The sequence below is a fragment of the Sebastes fasciatus genome, chromosome 14 (assembly GCF_043250625.1).
Source record: "Sebastes fasciatus isolate fSebFas1 chromosome 14, fSebFas1.pri, whole genome shotgun sequence".
NCBI lineage: Eukaryota > Metazoa > Chordata > Actinopteri > Perciformes > Sebastidae > Sebastes > Sebastes fasciatus.
In genome coordinates this window covers 16,762,860-16,787,522 of record NC_133808.1, presented here as the reverse complement: position 1 = coordinate 16,787,522, position 24,663 = coordinate 16,762,860, and the positions used below count along the sequence as shown (strand labels likewise).

Here is a 24,663-nt window from a genome sequence, read left to right as displayed (position 1 = left end):
CAAGATTTCTCGCAAGGTCATTAAAGAACAAACAAGAGCACAAAATGTCTCTTTTAGTTTCAAGTTTAGGGTCTGTCTCATTATAACAACGGTGCTGTGTCTTCGCCACCGGGACACAACAAAGACAACGGGGTGACATGTCAACAGTGTCCTCTCATTACCTGGACTGGGGACAGTCAATAACCAGGCTGACTGGACTGACAGGACTTTATTAGCACCATCTGTTTCAGTTTTACTATACAGCCTCTCCTGTTGTTTTCTCTCATTGAAAGCCGGCTGAAGGCATCCATTAGGACCGACTGTGGGCAGTAGGGCACACATCTTACCATTGGGAACGCGTTTCTCAGGATCCCACACTGCACAAGCAGAGAGTGGACGACTGTGAACACAAAACCAAAAGGAGCGAGTGATCGTATATCCCCCTCACGGCTTTGAAAAGGGAACTCTAACTCCCCAGATAGTAGTCCCTAAAAACTTGGATGGAGCCAGTGGTTTTGCACTCAATAAAGTTTCAGTTGTGTTTATGGGAATTATGGTTTGGAGTAGCTGAAGTGGGCCGCAGTGACTGCTTTCATGGAGTGGCTTTTCAGTGAATCATAACAGTCTCCCCCATCTCAGTTTTTCTGCTGTCTCCGACGGGTACTCAGAAATGGCTGGCTGTTTGTCAAAATGATCACACAAAAAGAAAATGCATGTTTAACTTATTACTGGGCTTCTTCAAAACCAAAAAAATGCATGTATCTGAATACAAGTCAACACCAAAGCTGAGCATATGAAGGATCTATTTACCACATGATCTGTGTGGAGAAGGCTTAGGTATGAGCTCTGCTGTAACTCCTGTCAGGGATTCCTTTACTTTAATTGTCAAAGCTCCTCCTACAGGCCAACTAGAGTATCAGACTCAGCAAAGACATTTGCTTCTCCTTCTTTAACGTGGTTGGATTTCTTTTAACTTTCAGCACTAAAGATGTCACCTCATGTTTTCAGTGCATTAGTCCCTGCAGTGAGACTTCACCAGAGGTTCAGGACTACACTGATGTTATACTATATTTATCTTATTGTCAATAAATCCTTATAAAACGTGTCTAAGATGTATAGTTTAATTCTTTAAAAAGGATTTCCTGAAACAGCTGGGCACTGTGTTTTTTAGCAAACATCACTCAATCAAGAGTGTCTGTTCATACTTATGACAGCAGGATGTGGGACCCTGTGCGTTCCAGTACACGAACTAACATACTATTTAGTGTTTCAGATTTTTTTGTTGTTGTATTTTGCAGTAAGCAATATTTCTGGCTATTCTGACCCACAATCCTTTGCGCAGCGGATATATGAGCAAGAGTTTCAAAGCTCAAGGCACAAAGTTATGACGAAGTAGTATGGCCCAACTGTATGCATACTGCATTCAATAGTACGTGCTTTGTAAGGGCAGCTGCAGTGTGTACTAAAAGTAAAAAGTATGTGATTTGGAACGTAGCCATTGACTCAAAATAAACAGTGTCGATGTGCAACAGTGTGGTTCATTGATGTGTTTTTAATAGATTTTGGAGAACAATGGAGCTCTATGGCACAGAGGAATAAGATGTATCAGGCTTTGGCTACACAGACAACACTTTACAGGATCAATTCATGGTTGGTGTTGGGTCTTTTGTTGACTCTAAGAAAAATATAGAATATCTCCAACCATATCCTTTAACTTCTAATGGGTAAAGTGGACACGGGTTGAGTCAGGCTACGTTCCAAATCACATACTTTTTCTTTTTACTTTTAGTACGTATACAGCTGCCCTTACAAAGTACGCATGCAGTATGCATACAATTGGGACATACAACTTCATCATAACATTGCATACTAAATCTTTTTCTAGCATACTAAATGGTATGGTAGTATGGGTATTAGGGTTGCCCCCTCTTAGTTGATTAGTTGAATAATAAGTCATTTTGGTCTTAGTCGACTAAGATTTATTTAGTCGATTAGTCATTTCTTATGCTTTTTTCATGCTGAATGACTTATTTCCAAGAAACTTACAAACATCTCTGGTAAACACAAGATTTAAAGTGGTGCTTTTGTGTGATTCTTTGTGCAGAAACTCAATCGATAAGATTAACTAATTGATTAGTCGACAAAAATCGTACATGTGTTAGTCGACTAAGAATTTATTTTTTCGTTGACAGCCCTAATGGGTATTGGAACACACAGTCAGTGTCTTTCTTATCGACACCTTAACATGAGACGAGGCCTTTCGCTGCAGATCAAACCGGACGAGGACTTGTCGAACACAAGTCTCCCGAAGTGCCGCGACACACTGATTATTGTCTTTTCAACATCATAGTCAGAGATGACTGATGAGAGCATGAGCATGGCATATGATTTTCTGAATTACACCATGACAGAAAAATATGTGGGGGAATTAATTATGAAAGATCGATTCATGCCTTTGTGGCAGGAAAAAAAAAAAAAGAGATGATTAAAAAGGCTGACTGGAAGAGCAGCTGTGGTATGTAAGTATTTCAGTTGTGGTTTCCCAAAACATAAAGACAGAGGTACCTAATGTAACACACATTTAGGAGCAAACAATGTTCAAAGAGACAAAATAGGTTTGAATGTGTAATAACGAGACTCAAAGAACATCTATACAGACTAAAGAGAGAAGGAAGCCGTCGCATATCCGTACATATACACACACACACACTTGCATACAGACAACCAGACACACACACACACACACAGAGTTAATAAAAGCTCCAATAGTACCCTGCAGTTCTTAGACTCACCAGGAGAACCCACACGGCAGAGGCACTCACAGACAGGTCACGCTTAGTGGTTTCCTTAAAGGTCAACTCATCTACTTAAGAGGCACCAATTTACTTTAATGCACATTGTCCAAAAGATGGAAAAAAAATTAGAAATGACAACAAAGAAAAACACCACAGCATATCTGGAGGATTCTGCTTTTTACTGCTCTTAGTTCTCTGAGGAGGATCGAATAAATATCTGATATCAAACCTATTAAAAAGACTGATAAAGACGGCGAGGCCACAAGCTGAAAACACGCCAACACTGGGCAGGCTGTAGCCACACCACATCATCAACAGCGCTCTAATGACCCTCTCTAACACACAAACTATACGGTACGCGGCGCAGAGAAAAAGTCTTCCAGGCAGCTCACTGACGCCGAGCAACGAGAAGAAAGCCTCTTGATAGACTCTTGTAGATGCCATTCCCTATCACGCAATGCCTCTCAGTCATAAACACATGACAAATGCGGCCTTAATCATTTTTTACGAGCGGGGATGTGCAGGGGGCAGTGCATGGTTAGAGGGGTAGAGGGGAGCGGCGAGCAGCAGGCGGCCCCCTCTGCACAGAGGAGAGGGCTGTGTGGTAAAGTCTCCTCTGGTACATCACTCGGCCAGCGCTCCTTTGATCTCCGCACCGCAATTACGCCAGCATCCAAATGAGCATGGAGTCGCCTCTGAAACAGACTTCAAACATGCACATGTACGCATTCTCATACACATACACATGCGCTGTATAGGATTGGAGCCATGTGCTCCTCTCTCTCAACAGTAAATGATGTACTGTCTCCAGCAGAGAACCTGGGGATGAAAGGAGGCCTCGCTCCTCGTCTGATCCCTCCATTAATGATGGCTTGCTGAAGCTAATACTGTGTATTCTTGTCTAAACAAGGGCAGCCTGGTATGTGCTTCTCATACTCCAAACAGGATGATCTTGGTTAACAATGGACAACAATCGTTTTTGGAGACACAAAAACTTTGATAAAGCTGCTGCAATCTCCCATGTGAGACAAAAGCTACAGCAATAATCAACTGTGTGTCTCTACAACCTGCGATAATAATGAAATCAATTAACTTACATACATTAAACTCATAAAATAGTGTTTTGTGAAGCATGCTGCTGAAATGAATAACATTAACATAAAGCCTGGGTGGCAGCAGGTACAGAGGAAAACACCTAGAATATAAAACAACTTGAAAAAACTGAACCTGTGAAACGGTCTGAATGGATGTCCTGAGAGACACAGATGAGATTGGCTTATTTGCCTCATTCTAGGATTCGCCCTCTTTTCCTCCTCACATTAAGGCTGAGATTGCAATTTGTCTTGCTGTTTGCTTTGAATAGTCCTTAACCGTATCATCATCTCAACTGTGCCGGTGGAAAAACACGGGGAGCATGGCGACAGCCAAATGGCAGTCTGGCGTCTCCGCTGCAGACTAGCTGCCATTAGGGCTGAGAGCTGCATTTATTGTACAATTAGGGCCAGCGAGATCTACCTGTAATCATCTCCATACAGGTGTGAGCTCCTCTCTGGACAAGGGAAGTGACTCATCACTTGTCAAACATCAGCACTTTGATGTCGGCATTGTTCACCGTGGCGCCCCCAGGACACCTGAGCACTACTGTTTGGCTGTTTAAAACGCTCTGAGATTTATTGCGTTTCACACAGTTAAAAAAAAAAGGCGCACACGAGAAAAAAAAAAAGCCCTCTTCCTACTCATGACGGATGTTCCACACGCCATGAATCATTTGATTTATGAGCTTCTCTTCCCCCCTCCCTCCGTCTGACACTCATACTTTCGTGTCAGGAACATTTTAACAAACAGTCATAGGTAAACAACTTCCCGTCTAATACAACGCTGCCAAGCAAAGCACTAAAAACTAATTTTTGTAAGGACTGACACCACAAGCCTAGAGGGCAATTGGAAGAGTGCGATAACAATCCACAAGTTGGTGTTATTGACAAAACGGCTGCAGTGTGGAAAAAGTAGCCCTTTCAGATATAATGGATGTCTAAAACAACAGCCTTCTGGATCTGCTCTCAGTGTGTCCACATGGCATTACTATAAAGAGTGTGTTTGACAGAACCGAGCTGGAAACACAGCGAAGAATTTTATTTTGTGCATTTAAGGTCATCCTTAGTAAGTTCGCATTATGAATAGTGTTGCACCTGCAGAGCAAAAAGCGCGAATCCCTGTATATTAGCAATAAAAGCACATTTTTCTTCAGCCCACTGTGCATCAACAAAGCCTCTTTGTGATCTGTGGGAATTTCAAGGCTGTAAAGTGACGCTTGTAAAACTACTTGAGCAACAACATGTGAAGACGAAACCAAATATTTGGAGAAGAAATATTTTTACATCGTAAAATCGTAAAATATTCATATCCTTCTGATTTATCGGCTGACTCCAGATGATATTAATTACTAGCTTGGCTTTGAATGTACACGTGTTTGTTTTTTTGTTTTTTTTGTCATTTAAAGCCTTCCATATGATATGACAAATTTTGATGGAAAATAGGGACCATATGCGAGTATGTGCTTAATGAAGTGCAGAGTCTGGTCGGGGTTTGCAGAGCTGGATGTTGTGTTAGAGCTTACTTAGTGCCACCTCCAGGCAGATCCTCTCACAAAGATATGACTGTTTCTGTCAGCAGGAGACCGCAGTCGTCAGCGAGGCAAACTCACACACTTCTCACACCCCCGGCACATGCATACGCAGGCGCATGCACGCACACGTTTTATAGCTGAAATGCAGATTCAATCAAAGTTAGCAGAAATCAATGCAACTCCGTACACAAGTAGATGGAAAGCTCTCTGGGGGATGATTAATGCCTTACCATTTGTTCTTTCTCCGGATGTAGTCTTTCTCCGAGAGGTTAACGAGGTAAATCATCGGTTTGGACGTCAAAAACAAGTATTTGTTCAACACTTCGATCTGTGACAGAGACAGACAGAGAAGAAGTGAGAATCCAAACTTTCCAAAGTAGCCTTTGAGGACAGCACAGACAGAGACGAGTGAAGCCAAATCAAATTAGAGTCTGGTGTATAGGCGCTGTGGGGAGCGACTATAAAGCCTCTAAATTAAGATCAGCACGGCCAGATGTCATTAGCTTGTACAAAAGTAATGTCAAAATACAAGCAACAAAAGGCTGTGCATAATATTAACTTTGGATTTGCACAAAAGACGACAAGAGAGAGGGGGAAACAGCAGTTGTACTTTCAGGTCAGATGAAAAGATTAACAAGATAAATGACATTAATAAATCTGACTGTAACATCAAAGGCTTACCTCCTTGTCGTTCCATTCGTGATAGTAGCGGACGTGTTTCTTTTCATCCACTACCCAGCTCTTGATTTTGCACATAACGTCCTGTTTGGGGTTAAAAGAGAATGAACAAGAAGCCATTAAAGGAGATGAAAAAGAATATAAACCCAGCAGGGTATGGGGTAATTATTTCCTAAATGCATGGCATCCTGATGCCAAAATGAACAATGGCTGCGCTCGCATTCGAGCAGGAGTGGCCTGGCTTTGACAGGGATGGCATGCACGAGACCCCCTTCCTTCCTTTAAATCACGACAAAATGCCTTCTGGGGTGTCTCGCTCAGAGTCGCAGTTTTGAACATCAATATTCCATCGGGACTGTTTAATGAAAAGGATAGAGAGAGGAGACTAAATTGGAAAGAGCGGGGGAACTAATTGGAACTTGGTTAGTTAGGTGTAAATTATTGGTCCTTCCTCGGGCACTTTGCAGAATGCAGCGATACTGAATAAGCACTAGTGAGGTACAGAACTAATTATTCACTGTTTCTTCTGGAGAAAATATTGAGCATTTCCAGCTATGTATGCCACATTCATTACTGAGGTACTTGTGGGTTGAGACCACAGGCAAGACTGGGCCTCGACAGGATCTGGAAGCGGAAAAGGGTGGGAAAATGGGAGGGAGGTAGTTATAAAATTTGTAATAAAGAAATTGAGCCTATTATTGTTGATCCAGCCCCACAGAAATTAGCGGAACACATTCTTTTTGTTCCTGTCAACTTGACCTCCCCCTTCATATAAAAACTCCCCCACCCCCTGCAACACTCCCCCTACCTCCTTTTCCCTCCCCAAACCCTTGCAGCACTTCACAATCATACTCCCTTTTGAAAGAACTGAGGAAAAAAATCCTGCCAGAGCCTCAATTACACAATGGCAGAAAAAGCTCCACACACTGACCCCCAGCCAGCTGCATTCACTCTCTGCACATCTCTCTCCACAGGAATTCTAAAGGCCTTTTAGTCAGGCAGCCAGAGTGCAGCCAGCGGGAGAGGGCGCAGGAAGAGCTGCATACACTCCGCCCGCGCCGTCCCAAGTCTTCACAGAGAGATTAATCATCTGTGAAATGGAAACAGCAAACGGCCAGTGACACAGGCTGAACCCGCTCCAGGTTTCCCTCATCAGCTCGCAGCCGCCGTGCAGCGCTCCTCTAACAGGCAGGTGTTAATAAAAGACATATAGGTCCCACAGGGGTCAAACACATATGCCTGCCACCATGAAGCGCCGCTGGTGGGCCGGCTTCTTCTTATTGTTTTGTAAGGATAGGGATTTTGAGGATTCACACGGACAAAAGCAATGAAACATTGTTCTTGTAAACACAGCAGCGGAAAAATGGATTTAAATCTTTCTAATAATGCATACACATGAGCACTGCGCTGCTGCTTGCTGCATGCACATGGATTCAACAGAATGAAAAATTCAGTGACTTTTTCATTTGTTCAGGAAATTTTCACCATAATATAATATTTTACAATACATTTTAAAATTTTGATTTGTTTTTTTTCTTCCTGACAAAATCTAATTTTCTCAAACGGCAGCTGTGATTTGCAACAGTGAGCGTATGAACCTTCACAGGTTTGATTTCCATTAATTTTGGCCCCTACATAAAACAACATTCCTCCCCCTAACTGATACCCTTTTTAGTTTACAATATTAATCATGTCCTTATGTGTTCCTCAATGTCCGGTTTCAGCAGGAAGTGCATAAAAAAAAGGAGCAAGATGCCCTTGAAACACTTCATGTTTCATTTTTGTCACAAACTCCAAATATTCAACATTATTCTTTTAGGAGCGCATGCACAAGGTATTACACTATACAGCATAATTATATACCAATATACACAGTAGTTCTCTCTCATAGTGAGTGTTTCTACACCTTGTGTAGAAGTAACAATGTACAGGGCATTTCCTACACTGCCTACATTTCTCTGCACTTTCAGTTTTATGATTTGCAACATAGATATTTGTGTGTTTTTTGTCGTAATTACTTAAGAATTTCACATAATTTTAATATATATTTGTTGTTCATATAGCAAATCACTAGTTGGTTTTGCAGTAGTTTATTTCACTTCCACTGACAGAACATATACAATGTGAGAAAAAAAATGATTTGGGATTTTTAGGACACAGCTTAACGTAAACTATTGTGTCCACTAAACCAGCTCTATAGGTGTAAATTGTGCATCACATCAGGTATTCTATGTGACAATAGGCAGATATCTAAATGGTAAAATAATTGTGTAAATCCACTACAAGCAGGATAAAAGCAGTTCCTGCTCATGAAATTTCAGGCCACATAAAGACCCGCAGTGCTTATAGGAAACTGAGTGCAACAATGGAAATTATTATTTCAAAGGTCTTGCAAATTACTCAGTAAAGAGGAAAATCTAAGGAAGTAATCACCATCTACACAGAATTTCCCTTTTAAGCATGCTTTGGTTCTACATAAAAAAAGTACAAGCACTGTTGTTTCTTTTAAACTGCACATTTTTAGTCTTGATGCACATGTTCTGCATATAGACGCTTACATAAACATGTATGTGTGTCTGTGCACAGCTGAGCGTGTCAAACGCCAGGCGCAGCCTGTGAGACAATCACACAATCCCTCCCATCTAAAAGCTCGCTGCAGCCTTTGATAAGCACCATTCTTGCCATCTAAAGAGGTCTTCTATAGATTTCACTTGCCGACGTGTGCACAACCTTTGACAAGTAATGTATCATTTTTATTCATTGCCTAAAATTGTTAGCAATTATGTGCGTAAGCGGCCACCTGCCTAGCCTGAATGGCTCCTGTCTGTGGGGCTACAGGGGTGTGGGGAAGTGCTGTTGGCTGCAAAGAGGTGGGGGGGGGGGGGGGGGGGGGGGGGGGTTAGTCTGAGGGGAACCAGCCAAACACAGGGCCTCTGCAGCAGGTGAAAAAGCCCCTCTCGTTAGTGTAATGAGTGGTCAGAGCCTCGGTGTGTCGGGGCCTGAAATTGGGCACGCCGCTCCAAGTGAAAGGCCAGATCCCCTCGCGTGCGAGCCCATCCTATCCTGCTCCGATGATGGAAAGGCATCCTGAGACATTTACAACCAAATCATTGCCAACGTTGCCTGCTCAGCCTCATTACCTTAACAATATGACCATCTGAATGCATCCACATACATTTTGAATCCGACATCCAGGATGTAGATCTTTTTTTTCTTCTTTCTGATCTTACCCTGTATTTGGCCCCGAACCTCACTGCACACAACCGAGGAAATCCTCTGTCAAAGAATATTCTAAACATTTACGGTATTCATGGCGAGATATTGGCATATATGTCACCCGCTGTATGGCCTTATACAATTTCCTGAGCTGCTGTAGGTGTACAAGCATGAGCGAGAGCTGTGCCATGATTTGAGTATTACTTTAGATAAAAAGAGCTGTGTGGAAACACTTTCATTAGCCCAGTGCTGTGACCCAGGGTCGGCAGCTGAATAAGTAACTCTCTATTAATGATTTCTACAGCAGAAAACCCCTGACCCCTGATCACTTTCAATCTCAGAAAGGGAAAAAAATGGGGTAGGGGGAGGGGTGAGACCTATTGGAGGGAGATTAAAAAAAAAACATACTCTTTTTTTTTTTTTTTTTTTCTTTCTCCTTGGCCATGTGTGTGGGAGGGTTATTATTTGTGCCTTGCTGTGAGGGGGAGCAAAGGGCCTGCTGGGACATTGACTCACGTATTCTGGTTTGAGTTTCTTGTCACTGCCTCTAATGGCCGTCTTCTCCAGCTTGTCAATAATGGGGCCGATCATCTCCTCATCCTTCAGCCTCAGCTCCTCGTGGATGATCTCCATATCCCTCACCGGGTCCACCGTCCCCTCAACATGGATGATATCCTCATCCTCAAAAGCACCTGCAGCGACAAAACACACAGAGAGAGCGTATAGAATAAAAACACATATAGTACATGCAACAGAATCAGAGCCACAGAATCAATGACATTGACTTCTTGAGATCGAATGTGAAACAGTGATTAGATTTGGCCCCAAAAAATCATTAGCTTTTTGCAGAGAATATGGGGGAAAAATAAACATCCACATGAAAAAGCACAGTGGGAGTCACAGGAAAGTCATAACAAATACAATAAAAATACCCAGGAATATATTTAATCTTTCTTTTCGGTGTGAAAGTGTCAGAACTGTAAGAAACCAGCTTACAGTGTCAAAGTAAGTTCCACTAAAATTGGCTTTAAGTGCAGCAAAACAGGCTTGTGTGTCAATCTGCATGAAGCGGGGAGTGTCTGGTCATGCATTTTGTACCCCTCTGTCTTAAAACTATTAGCCATTAAGTTAAAAAACATGTGAGAAATAAACAAAAGTGAGTAGGATTTAAGAGAAAAATGTCAACAATCATAGACCACAGATGACAGTCTTACACTAATCATTTGCGTCTTAGCCGTCTTGGCTGTGCTGGTGATTAGGTAATGAGGCTCTGAAGCAGACCATTTAGCAAGCAGCGGCTCTCAGGACTGATTCTCCAGCAGAGGGAGGGGGTGAGGGTGAGGGTGAGGGAGGGAGGGGGGACACGGGTGTACATCTGTCACATGAGAGTGACAGCCTTAAACATCGCCAGGGGCAACTGTAGTGGATTGCAATATATGTTCTTTAATTTACACCCCATACAGTTGGAGCACATGTTGTTTTATAATAACACTAATTTTGCAAATAAAAGGGGGATTAGCACCTCAGTGGTAGAGGGAGGATTCAGATCCTTTACTTAAGTAAAAGTGGCAATACTGCAACATAAAAATACTCCATTGAGTAAAAGTCCTGCATTGAAAATAAAAGTATAATTAGCATTTGGAAAAATGTCCCTTGTCCCTGTAATGCTATTAGCCTACATATTATATTACTGTTATTATTACATCATTGGATAATTTTCACTGACGCAAATAAGTAAGTCACATTTTGAACTATTATATACTGTATATTGTTGGGTAATTCAATCCATGACAGTGCATCATATTTTATAAGTTCATCATATGTTTTGTATATGAAACCTCAATCTGTAAAAACACCTGTCAAATAAATGTGTTGAGTAAAAAGTAAGTATATATATACACATATATATACACATAAATGTGTATATATATGTGTATACAGTATGTCCTGTATATATTTGTATACATATATTCATACATATATACATATATATATACATATATATATGTATATACATATATGTGTATATATATACACACACGTTTACATATATACATATATATATACACGTATACATATATATATATACACGTATACATATATATACACATATATATATATATCTCAGAAGTATAAAGTTGTATGGAATGTAAATATGTGTAAATGTGTTGTACTTGAGTAGTTATAATCCACCACTGGAGGACCTTCATGTTAGATATTAGTAATAGTACTTATATAAATCTAGCATATTTGGATTTGTAATATTGCTTCACATGTTTTGTAAATCCGTCCACAGTGACTCAGGAAGTTTCACACTGGGGCTTAATGGGAATGCCGTCTCATTCAACATGGGAAGTGGATGTCAGGTGAATGATGACTAAGTATGACTGTGTTGAGGGACACTATGTTTGGAATGTGCATGGTGGAGTCGCTTAAGGTTATCAACAATCAATATTCACGTGTTGACACCTGAACAGTGAAGGTCTGTTGACAGGTGTGGCCCTGCGAGATAAAACCGTCACTGAAATGATGCACACTATTCATCACATCGTCTCTCAACAAGTATCAACTGTGATTCATGTAGGAAATATTGATGATTCATAGCTGCGTGTTGTTGTCGTTATGACACACAACATGGGATTCAGACAATACTTTGGAGAGCTGCATATGAAGTTATCAGGACAGTAAAGTTATCACCTGCATCTCCACAAATCAGATAAATGTCTTGGTTGTCTGCAGATGAGGCCAGATCTTTAACTAACTTTAGACCAGACTGAATATTTCAACAACTGTTGGATGGATTGCCATGAAATTTTGTATAGACATTCATGGTCCCCACAGGATGAATTGTCATAACGTTGGTGGTCCGCTGACTTTTCCTCTAGTGCCACCATGAGTTTAACATTTGTGGTTTTGAGTGAAATCTCTCGATAACTATTGGATGGCTTGCCATATCATTTTGTAGACATTCACCCATTTTGAATGTTATCAGCCGATTTAATGGGCGTTATCAGCGGTTATTACACGCTTTGTTGAATACTCGATTGAGATTGGTCAATCAAGACGTTCTGCCGTCTGTTATTTCTTTATAGCAGACCGTTGTTATGTATAACAGACCGTTGCTATGGATGTAGTTCTGATGTCGGACTCTGGCGGACCATTCTTGTGTCAAATTATATTGATTTCTTAAGTAAGTAGCTGTGTAATAAACGGGAAAATGTACAGCTAGCGGGTTATTGTGCATTTGGGTTTATTTCACAATAATGACCGGCTTGCTGTGCATTATCCTTTACTTATCCCTATCACACTAATAATTCAGGGGGGCCAACCTGCACTTCCCATGTTGTGAAAGTGAAACTTAACCTTGTGAATTGAAACAAAACAACTTAATTTACTTTGTCCAATTTAGGAAAAGATTGTGCTTTGTGTTAAAATAAGCACGTAAGTTACGTAACAAAAGTACGGTAAAATAAGTCAACGTGGTTTCACACAGGACACGACCAGCGGTCTCTCGGGTCAAACTCCTGTGTTTGTTTTTTCCCATTCATCGCCCCCGACCACCACCCCAAACGGGCTTTGACATTACGGCCACTAGAGGTTGGCGTCGTCTTCTTGTATTCGTATTGGTGATCAACCATGTCAATACTGTAGATGATAACGGCCTTCTGAGCCTACTAGTAGGTGTAGCAGGCCCCTTCTAACCCATATCTATGAGACTGATAACGCCGATTCAACCAGCTTATAACATTCAAAGTGGCTGAGACATTTCTGTTCCCCATAAGATGAACTGTAATTAGCGTGCTAACAGGCTAAACTAAGATGGTAAACATGATTTGCTAAACATCAGCATGTTAGCATTGTGAGCATTTAGCTCAAAGTACAGTATCACAGAGTCGCCAGCATAGCTGTAGACTCTTGTTCATTAATAAGAGCCAGTGCCTCCGAGACCAACTGTGAGTGTTTTTAAATTGTAATGGACACTAAATTGTAAACAGAACCAATATGAAGCCTCCAGTGATTTTCCACACGCACAGAATATTATATCTTGTTCTTCTACTGAATTAAGGAGGGGCACATACTTGATTTTCCATGAAACTAAATGGCAGAGCTTTTACAATCTAGCATCACTCATCAGTCACATCTAAACATCAAAACTCAACAACAAAAATGATAGACAACCAAAAACTCCTATACCAGTGGTCTTATTACTCATGCTAGTCAACAGAAGCTGTAGACTTTTGTGCAAGCTGTCATCCTGTGCGTTGTCCTCATGGTGAAATGAACTTATCCAATTACTCTTTGCCTAATCAGGCTGTTTTGGTTCCTCTCCTCTTGCAGAGGTACTCCACAGTATAAACAGTTCACTTACGCTGCACAGAAAGGGGCTAATCAGTGGAATTATTGTTTTGCTGCTCCAATTTACCAGCTCCCTGTTCTGCACTGATTGGAATGAAAATTTGCTATTGTGCCTGCATGAACTCGGAAAATATAATGCAATGTAATCATTTTGTTAGATGCAAGAATATACATATATTATAAACAATTACGATGTAGGTTTAAAACAGGTTCACATGGTCAATAAACCAATCATGATTGGTATAAATCACTGTTAATGAATGCATGAGAAATGACTATATGTCAGTCCATTTATTCAAATGTTTGAACACCTAAAGCAAGCACAATCGTTTCGTAACACATTTCTTACTTTCTTAAATAAGTAATCGACAGTTTCTAACTATTGTTGTACATCCTTAATAAAAAGCTGATAAATCACAATTTCAAAGAGGCTTTCAAAGAGCAGCAGCAGCTGATCACTCACTATTTAGTCATCAGCTGACACTCTCCCCTGACTGCCACGTATTCCAAAGTAATTTGCTTTAATTAATTTCGCCTAATTTAACATTCACATCTACTTTACCGCCGTCCCATTCAAGGCTTAGAGCTGGAGAACAAATGCACGAGGTGAAAGAGGAGAGAAATCTGAGGGGGCAATCTCCACAATTAGTCCTCTAACAACTGGGTCTGGGTAGGGCTCTGTGAAGACGGCTCTTATGAGTCTGCGGCGCCACACAAAGCCACATGCAAGACAGTTAAAACACACACAAAAAAAAAGAAGAAAGAGGTTGGAAAGGCCCTGTTTCAGGAGTCACATCTGTCTCACAATTCTAATTTTACTGCTTCATTTCAATATAGTGTATGTTTTGAAGACACTATTAACAGGTGCTCCATTATTGACAGAACAAAAGGATTAGTCTCTAGAGGGTGAGTGGTGTTCAATGGCCTGATTAGGGATCAGGCTAAGCTCTGCAAAATTATGGACTTACAGCGGCACTGCAGGCTGGTGCAGCCTGAGAAGATATAACTCCACGAACTGACATTTACAAATGAAAAACATTTAGAAAGAAAGACAACTAATTTGTTTTAGTGACTTTGTTAATGTTTTTTTTTTTTTAGGGCTGTCAAAGTTAATGCGATAATAGCGTGTAAACATTTTTTTATTTTAACGCTATCAATTTCTTTAACGCAATTTGTTATTTTTAGGTTGTAGCGGCCTCAGTTTTAAAGCTAGAGAGAAGATAATGGCATCATATAAAACTACAAAACCTAAGGAATCCATTGGTACCAACCATACTAGCTTGTTGCAAAGGAGGCTCATTTTGTTGAGGAAAAACTGTCACAGCCATATTCAAAGGGGTCCCTTGACCTCTGACCTCAAGATATGTGAATGAAAAATGGGTTCTATGGGTACCCACGAATCTCCCCTTTACAGACATGCCCACTTTATGATAATCACATGCAGTTTTGCGGTAAAACACTGACATACAGACAGCTGTTGTTGCCTGTTGGGCTTGAATTTGCCATGTTATGATTTGAGCATATTTTGTATGCTAAATGCAGTACCTGTGAGGGTTTCTGGACAATATGTGTCATTGTTTTGTGTTGTTAATTGATTTCCAATAATAAATATATACATACATTTACATAAAGCAGCCTGTTTGCCCACTCCCAAGTTAAATACTTGACAAATCTCCCTTTAAGGTACATTTTTAACAGATAAAAAATGTGCGATTAATTTGCAATTAATCACGATTAACTATGGATAATCATGTGATTAAACGCGGTTAAATATTTTAATCGCGATTAAATATTTTAATCGTTTGACAGCCCTGTTATTTATATTAACCTCACAATGCGAAATGTCACTGCAACACATTTAAGAACCTATCTTTCAATATAAACATTTTTTTAATTATTTCCAGTTTGTACAAGTTTGACAACTAAAACCACCAAGCGAGCTCGAGTGAGCTTATATCATTACTTTTTTGTCAGGTACACAGACAAGGTAGTCATCTGAGTTGAGTCAAGATCAATACTGATTGAGCTGCTTCCTCTGATGTTGCTACCTGGGAGGATATGTGGTCAACATAATTCAGTTAAATTACAGTATTCATTGACTTCTAACTTCCTGTGCGTGTTTTCACATGCAAGATGGGTAAGAGCACATCTAAAGGGCTTGCATTCCTCGCGCTGCTTTTAAAATGTTCATGCAAACTCAGTGCCGTAATTCTCCTGGTATTCAGAGCAGTAAAAGCTATTTTATGAGTCTGTCAGGAAAAGCACATTATGGATGTCTTCCCTGCATAGAAACACTGGCAATGCACACAAGGGTATTTATGTTCATTCAGGAAATATCTTCTTGACATTCATTTTGGGATACATGAAATTGACGGCAGTTTGAAGTACGCTGCTTCTGTAACAGAGTTTGTGGCATATTCAGCCTTATTTCTTTGCGTATGTCAATTATGGCAAATACATTGGCTGCTAAAAAGTAGTTTGACACCCGAAAATGGTGGGTTTGAGCCCTTCAGAGAAACACCGAAACATGTTTTCTACATGATCCCATCTTTCAAAATAGATCACAGTGAAATCACAGTGCTGGATAGTATGAATATCTGTACCTCACAAGGTGTCTCCAATTCCTATGTCATATACCATCAACTGTAGTGTCTCAAACCAAACGGAGTATTAAAGGTGCATTTCCAAAATGTTGGATATCAGTGACTGAAAAAAAGACTACATGGTAGGGGAAAGCCTGATCTGTGTGCAGTTGAAAAGTGAATGTGCTGGGGAGGCTCCGGTTTTCCTGAACTCTGACAGAAAACAACAGTGTTAATCCCCCTTACAATTAGCTTAACCTCTGTCATTCCATTTATTTTGTTAAATCACGGAGCAAAAGAGTGCCCTGATTGAAAGGAACCGCCAAATGCACACCACTGTTGTCCCACATCATTCAGAGAACAAACCTTTTTAGATCCTTAACTACTATAGTGCTGCTGATTGCACAGGCACCGGCAATTTCCTAACCAACCGCCACCTGAACAATGATGTGTTCAGCTTTCAGGCCCTCCAGCCTTTCAAAGGTGAATCATTTCACAGTTTGGAGCGAGATCTCCATAGCAACTCCTCTTTGAAGGGTTTAGAATCACCATCCAATAATTCTATGATCATCGGGCCTCGCCATTCCCAGTGGTTCTTTTCACAGCGGACAGGCAAGGGGGGCACGAGGAGGAAGCAGGAAGATTCTACAGTCTATTTCAGGCAATTCATCTTGCAGCCCCATTAGAATTCAAAATATTGCGACCTTCAATCACCGGGCATGTTATCTGGAGCTGTGGCGATCTCCAGTCAAGATGGGTAGACATTTTGCTCTAATCATCCACAATGAGTGGAGGCTGACAAAAACTCTTCATTCTCGCTGAAGCAAAATGCTCATTTAAATGCTGTGACAGCACCTCAACACAGCCCCGAAAAACACACAAAGGGAGGATGATCCCCACGGCTAAATGATCTAGCTTTACAATACCGTATTGGTTGAAACAACAACCAACATAAAAGAACAACATGAAGCACAGAGAAGCTTATTTTTCTGACTGATTTGCAATGCAACATTGACATTTTTTCCTCAAGCATAACAAGACACAACAGTAAGGCAGGTGCTAGGACCCAGCTGAGACTGTTGTACAACACAGTGTATTTTTGTCCATGTGTGGTGTGGGAAGTGGGTCGCTTGCTTCCTATAAACCAGTTTACTTTGCTATAGACCATGGCTGAACATTGAAAAAAAACAGATGAAGACACAATATGAAGAAATCTGACACGTATATGCCCAGTATACCCAGTATCTGCAGTGTAATAGCACTACTTAAACAAATTTGAAACGTAGTGTCTTAATAAAAGCCAATATGCCATATGTCTAGGCGTATGTTCTCTCTTTGATAATTTAATTTTCATCATAAGTATTCATTTGACAAAAATGAGCACAAAACAATATTTCATACAGGCTTCAGAGTAGTTTAGTATTAGTGAAATAGTCATTTCTGTAATTTTAATATTTGTTGGACATACAACATCACGTCACAATTTTTTTGTTTTTTTGTTTTTATCATTGTAACTACATTTTGTATGTTACTTATCTTTGTTTTATTCTCATGCATGTTGTGAAGCACTTTGTGACCGTGTTTAGATAAGTGCTATACAAATAAAGTTATTATTATTATTATTATTATTATGAAAACATGTCACAGTCCTACCTTTGTAAATGTGTAAAATACATGTTTTTGTTCTATTTAGCACCACTAAATACAGTATACTTTTGTAGGCCTTGGGAGGAATTCTCTCTCTTTAAACAATCATTCTGTCACAAATTACATTTCTAATAGTTGCTATTGGATGTGTGAATTAATACATCAACGCACCAACTGATTGAGCAGCTGAAATGCTGAGAGATTCACTCATTGCCTGATCTGTTTAGATAGTCGCACACACCACCGGGCTGGGTGGGTGACGTGTTTGGGATGTTTGTCAAGTTTGAGAATTTGCGAGTTGGTGAGTGATAAAGCAGAATTCCTGGAGACGAGCCATTACTGGCGTCAGTGTGGAGGCAGGTTGGCCATAAATCATCTCTGTCTGAATAGTCAATCCAGTTTGTTCATACAGTAACGCCTGCAGCCCAACAATCAGTTTGATTTGTTCACTATAAGCGATTAGTGCAGTGTGGGCTGACGTCTGAATGATGCAATAACCAAACACAAATACAACGTCCCACCGGATTCAGCAAAGTGAAGCCAGCTAGTTTAATCACTCACTCTTTATCATCAGATTCGGATATTCATCGGGTAATGATGATTCATGTGGAAGTCACTGAGGATATTAGAGCTCTTTAAATTGTGAACATTTTTAGAGGTGAGTGACTAGGACCGATTTCTGGAGAAGCACAAAAGTGGTCAATTTGTTGTTGTCTGACTTTGATGTGATCACATTAGCCCCAACACCAAAAACTGAAACACACAGTTAGCACCTCGCAACACTCCCAAAGTGTTTGATACACAAACTAACACACAGCAACTAAATCAAACTAAATAAAGTTGTTAACACTTTCAGATGCAGTTAACAATTATTCCTTATGTTTGTTTATATGAATAATAATTATACACAGGAGTGAAATATAGGCCTATGTCTTCATTTATAATTAGTTGGAAAACACAAAAATAAATATTTCCATAAGTCTGTCAACAGTCAGTCGACCGTGGCGCTTTAAGAAGGTGTTTTCCAGGTATCCAAGACTGCAAATCAACTGTTAGATGTTGTACAAACTGCTGTTACCACGGCTACAGTTGCTGTAGGCACAAGTCCCTGTTTATATTTACAGTGAATTACTCTCTTAATAGAGATCATTGCAGGTTTGTTGCGTCTGTGTCTGTATGTCTGACTGGATTAAGCAGAACACTGCCAACACTGAATGACATAAGATACCAACACTGGTGTTATTTAGCATTCTGTGGTTATTATGACGGAAATCAATGCACAATATAAAACAAATAATTTAACCTGAAACTAACAATTATTTTCACTGTCAATTAATCTGCCAATTTTTCCTCTCAGTTAATCAATTAACTGTTTGGTCAATAAAACATCAGGAAACTTTACTTTGTCCATTACAATTTCTTCAACCCGGTCTCACAGGAAGACATATAATGGTGCCTTTAAATGAAACTCTTGAGCTTGTGTTTTCAACATGGCAGAGAACACCGCTGATAAGCAACGGCAATATCAACGTTAATGTCGGCATCTAGAGGCCTCAGAGGCTAACAATTTAGCAAACTAGCAAATGGGTAACATAATGCAGGAAATGCAAAGGCATAATGACAGAGGAAACAGATGAGGCTGTTGGGAATATCAACATTTTCCTCAGACAGATTATAAAATTACGAAGAAAAACAATATACGACCAAAATTACAATGTATTAACTTATTATGCGCCGAAAAATGAACTTCCATGGCCTCTGCCATTTTTGACAATGTCAACAAACAGGTCCGGGGACCCCCAGGGGTCCATGGCTCTCCATGGCAATAATAATTTATCTATAAATTATAAAATTGGGCTGTATCATCAAAAAGTGCATGCCTACAGATGGTGACCATTTGCACCAATAAAACAAGCACATGTTGTCCATTACTCCCACCCACGTTAGCTTTTGTCTGATATGATTGTGACACATTACGTCAATCTGTCATGAATCAGTCACTTCACTCACTCTAATGAAAATATTCCTATCAAAATATTCTGAAGTAATATGCTTAATTACTATGATGTGTTTTGCAACACTGAACTTCTATTATGATTTGTTCAGAGTTTTCTGCCAATGATTTGAATAAGGAGAAATACGTTCATTGTTTTTAAGTTGAAGCACTTATTGAAAGTCAGCATTAAACTGGTAATTTTAAATGTCTGGATACATTGGTATTAATATGATTCAAATTGAAATGTGTTTCTGTTTATCACTATGAAACAGGTCTGAAGTATTTATGTTAAAAAGTTTTACTACACAAACAGTTCCAATTGCTGAGAGTACAAATGGTAGTCAGCATATGGTTAATTACGCCCCAAAACGTTTGACAACCTCTGTTCTAGAGCTCAAGGTGGCATCTTGTTTTGTCCAACAAACAGTCTAAAACTCATAAATAATCATAAAAGCAAATCCTCACATTTGAGAAGCTGGAACCATCAACTGTTTGAGCGTTTTGCTAGAAAAATGCATTAAACAATTAATGAGTTGCTGATTAATTTTCAAATCGACTAAAAGCTGTTTCACAACAAGGACAGATTTTCATCCAAAAAAAACCAACTCACGGACTGTCAGACAATGGGCTTTTATCTGTCCTATGGGAAATTTTTCGGACTATTGTTGTTACTAGTGTTGCAGAATAACAATGGGCCGTCTCCTTCTCAACACCCAATATTGTACGCCAAACACTACTACCTTAACAACCAAACAAAAGGACAATATATGGCTTGAGATCGCCCAGCAGCTGGGATACGATGAAAATGGTAATGTAGCCGATATGCACTTGCTAACCTTATATGTTGGTCATGGAACGAGGCTAGCCACAACAGCTAGCGTTAGCATCACATTTGGGGTCCGTTTAGTTTTAGGTTTTTGTTGTATAGAGTGGACATGGCACTATTTAGGAGGAAACTCCCAAGAAACTTGCGAAAATAGAACATGGCAGTGCGGATAACTCGCACCAGACCCAGTGTGCGTAGTTGTCATACTGTAGTTGTCATTTCCACACCGCATTTTTGCATCACACTGGTGAGAAATGGCTTTAATTGATTAATAGACCAAATGTTTCAGCTCTATAAAGGATACAGCAATGCAACATCTCTATTGCTCTACAGAAAAGATCACAATGATCAGGTTTTATTTCCCTAAAAACGTCTACCATTATTTTATAAAATGGGAGAACTTTCTTATGTCTGCTTCAGGCAGTAGAGGAGAGAGAAGAGCCGTAACTTAACCAGGAGTTCAGGTGCTGAAAGCATGAATATCACAGTGAGAGAAGAGTCTACGCCAAAAATAACAGCCACTTTCCAGTCGGCTGCCCACAACCACAGCCAGTCCCTAAAGATTAAATGTGCTTTACCGCAGTATCTTAAGGCTAGATTCTTACTGAGTGTCGTGCAACCGTAAATAAGTCTTCATTAGAAGTGAACCAGAGCCTTCCTGCAGTGATGAGGGGGACAACGCGTGAGCATTCAAACATCTAATTGCTGGAAACCAAACATCTGGGAATAAGGCCAGGTGAGCTGGCAGAGTTGCTAGCGGGAAACAGAAGAGCAGATGAAGTAGAACATGTCTGTGTCTTGTCTCAGACAGTGAGGTGTTCCAGTCACTGCAGAAGCACTGGGAACACTTAGCCTGCAAACCATTTTGTTATGAGACTTGAGAACACCAGCTATTCAACAGAATCAGCTTTCAGGATGTCATCATGCGCCTTAATAGTTGTTGGAAGGTATTGTTGAAAGCAAATCCACTGTTTACACAGGCTGTTCAAAGTCATTAGGGGTTGAAAAATATTCATAACGTGCACACCACTGGGGGAATTTTGAGACATCAAATGGAAAATCCAGTTCTCTCTAGTAAAAGTTGATTCTTTAAAAAAAGATGTACGTGGCAACCTATTCCTCCTTTGTAAAAACCTGCTGTTCGCTATTTCTCAAATTTCACAACTTCTAAACAAATGAATGTATCCCATTATATGGAATAAAAGACCATAGACTAAAACAGAACTGGCAGAAAATCAAGGCTGATCACTTCCACACTTGGTTTCATCAGGCTCAGGTCAATTGCGTGTGTCCTCAGTTTGCACTCACAATCACTGTTTGATGTTACCAACGCTGAGCGTCTCTGCGCAGTATCTTTATAAACCCTTCTGCTAATTCCCAGACAAAAAAACATACCACTCCAGACACGAAAGAGTGTGATCCACCCCCACAACCATATAATCAAGCTATATAAAAGTAGTGGCTTCAGCATTGCAGTCTGCCTGACACCAGATAGATATAATTACAATACAAAACCGGCTATGTGTAATGGGTAACTTGTGAAACATACCACATTGTTTCCAAGGAAGAGTGGAAACAATGGCACGCCAAAGCAGATAGATGTAAACACACACACACAGAAGAAGCTTTCGATCTTCCTATTTATGCTTGTTGAGGATGTTTGTCTGCTTTGTGTGAGTGGAAACAAAAGAGTTGGGTTTGGGATCTGGCATATACATTTGGCCCATATCAAAAGGAACTGTGGGTGTTTTTAATCATGCACATAATGATATTAAAAATACATATAACCCACATAAGTAATGTAAATAGAGTATCACATCATGTACATTAGTATCTCAAAAAGTGAGCAAATCACAAGAAAATTAAAAGATTAATTCTGGACATTCTCCAACACTGTAATGTAAAATATGAAAAACTTTTAAAGAATAATGTTGACAATATTTGATGTTTTTCTTACTGTCAAATCTCACGAAAAGACCAAAGGTGTAATAAGAATACCGTTCTTCCTTTAGACGTGTCATTTGTGCGCCATGTAGTCTGTACTGACTGCAATGTAAATGCATCCACGCGAATATGCTACGCTCAGAGTTAGTGATGTAGAGTAAAACGTGAGAAAGATGGCTTATGGCGGGAGGGGAGGTGGATGGGTCCAACAAACACAGGACGTTCAACCAGGAGACCGGTGTTAGAGACCGGTGTTTTGTTTTCTAAGCTACGTTAGTGACATTTATTACACGGCTTTGTTGAATACTCGATTCTCATTGGTCAATCACGGCGTTCTAAGGTCTGTTATTTCTTTATAGCAGACCGTTGCTATGTATAACAGACCGTTGCTATGGAAGCAGTTCTGATGTCGGACTCTGGTGGACCACTTTTGTGTCAAATTATTGATTTCTTAAGTAAGTAGCCGTGTAATAAGCGGGATAATGTACAGCGAGCTGGCCATTGTTGTGAAGTAAACCCCTTCAGGGCGATGCAATACCCCTCCGCGGTCCACCCCGACGCGAACAATGACAATGTACTTTCTGAAGTTTCTGAATTTATTTGAAGGCCTACCATGACATTTTTCCTAAACCTAACTAAGTGGTTTTGGTGCCTAAACCTAACTGTGGATGTTACTGTAGTTTTGTTGCGTGGTGTACAAATGACACGCGAAAAGGCTAAAATGCGTCCTCATGAGTGGTTTTGTTGCCCCCTGCTTGTAGGCTACTGCACCTTCATACAGGGGTGTAATATTCACGCACTGTAGTTTATTTTCCACATACACTGTCCTGTCCTGTAAATACTCACCAGCGCGCCAAATGTTTATTAATCCGCAGCTGAAAATAGTCCACAACAAAACAATATTTACTTTCTAATATTTGTTAACCTACAGTGACCTGCTGTTTAGGGAAATTAAATATCCTTCTTTTATATTTAAAAAAAACAACAAATATATATTTGTGACGTGTTTTAAAAGCCACAAACAGGCTAATGAAGTCCGTATTGAGAGACGGACTAACACATTGTTGGTTTTGATCTTTTCAAGGTTTTGTTTACAGTGATAAAAATATAGAATAACACCAGCCTTATCCTTTAACTTAAATTGTACCGACAGTCATCAAAACTGAACTGACAACAGACCTGTTTATCTCACCTCACATGTCTGGACTATTCTCTAAATCATTACATCTTACAGTGGGTGGTCTTCCACTTCTCTCAAAATACAGAGTCAAAGGCTATTTGAAAACTGTGCAGGGACAAAAGTAATAGACTTGTCAGTGATACACAGAGACAACTTAGGAACAATATAGCAAAATGGCCTCAATCTTAACCCTTTCTCTCCGGACGATCCACGCCTGCCACCACCGACTCTCTAATCAGAGCTCCTTTCACACATTGGGAAAGTCAATAACGGCATACAATCAGTAAACAAATTCAGCTATATTTAAAAGGGCCTCTGCATTCATTTCAATTGCTGTAATTTGAATTATTCTAGCGTGTAACGCTTTAATTGTGTTAGACAAAGACTATGTCAGAGACACAGAGGAACTTGAGGGAGACCTGGAAAGGTATTTGAAACCCATCGTCTTCTGGCAATAGATAAGCCTCTGAGGGCAAGGGGCCATATTTTTGGTTACGGTGTAGCCAGTGGATATCCGGGCGAAGACTTCCTTTTCCATGCTCTGCTCATTGTTTACAGTCCGATTAGCAACTTGAGATGCGAGACTGGAGTTGGAGTTGAGAGACGACTTTAACGACCGGATTGTTTCACTAGTAGCCAGTTTACAAGCTCATTTTAAACCAATAAAGAGCTAAATCATCATCAGACGATAGCCGGTGGATTTAGAGCTTGCATTTCGGCCAACGCATTCCGTTTCTTTTGCTCTCCACATGGACTGTTTACCTGCATTCAACCAAAGCCTGCTCGAACGTGATTGGTCAATACTACTCGGACTACAAACAAAAACCAGAACACTACT

The 24,663-nt window shown here is 40.1% G+C and overlaps 1 protein-coding gene across 4 annotated transcripts in view; it reads right to left on the bottom strand.

The window, feature by feature from the left end:
• Positions 1-24,663, bottom strand: part of LOC141782668 (obg-like ATPase 1) — a 53,775-nt gene that overhangs the window by 16,321 nt on the left and 12,791 nt on the right. For all 4 annotated transcript variants that reach the window (XM_074659283.1, XM_074659284.1, XM_074659286.1 and 1 more), the window contains 3 exons: positions 9,811-9,986; positions 6,082-6,162; positions 5,631-5,728 (listed from right to left, as the gene is read on the bottom strand). In XM_074659283.1, coding sequence (XP_074515384.1) covers positions 5,631-5,728; positions 6,082-6,162; positions 9,811-9,986 — 355 coding nt within the window. The remainder of the gene's footprint in view (positions 1-5,630; positions 5,729-6,081; positions 6,163-9,810; positions 9,987-24,663) is intronic.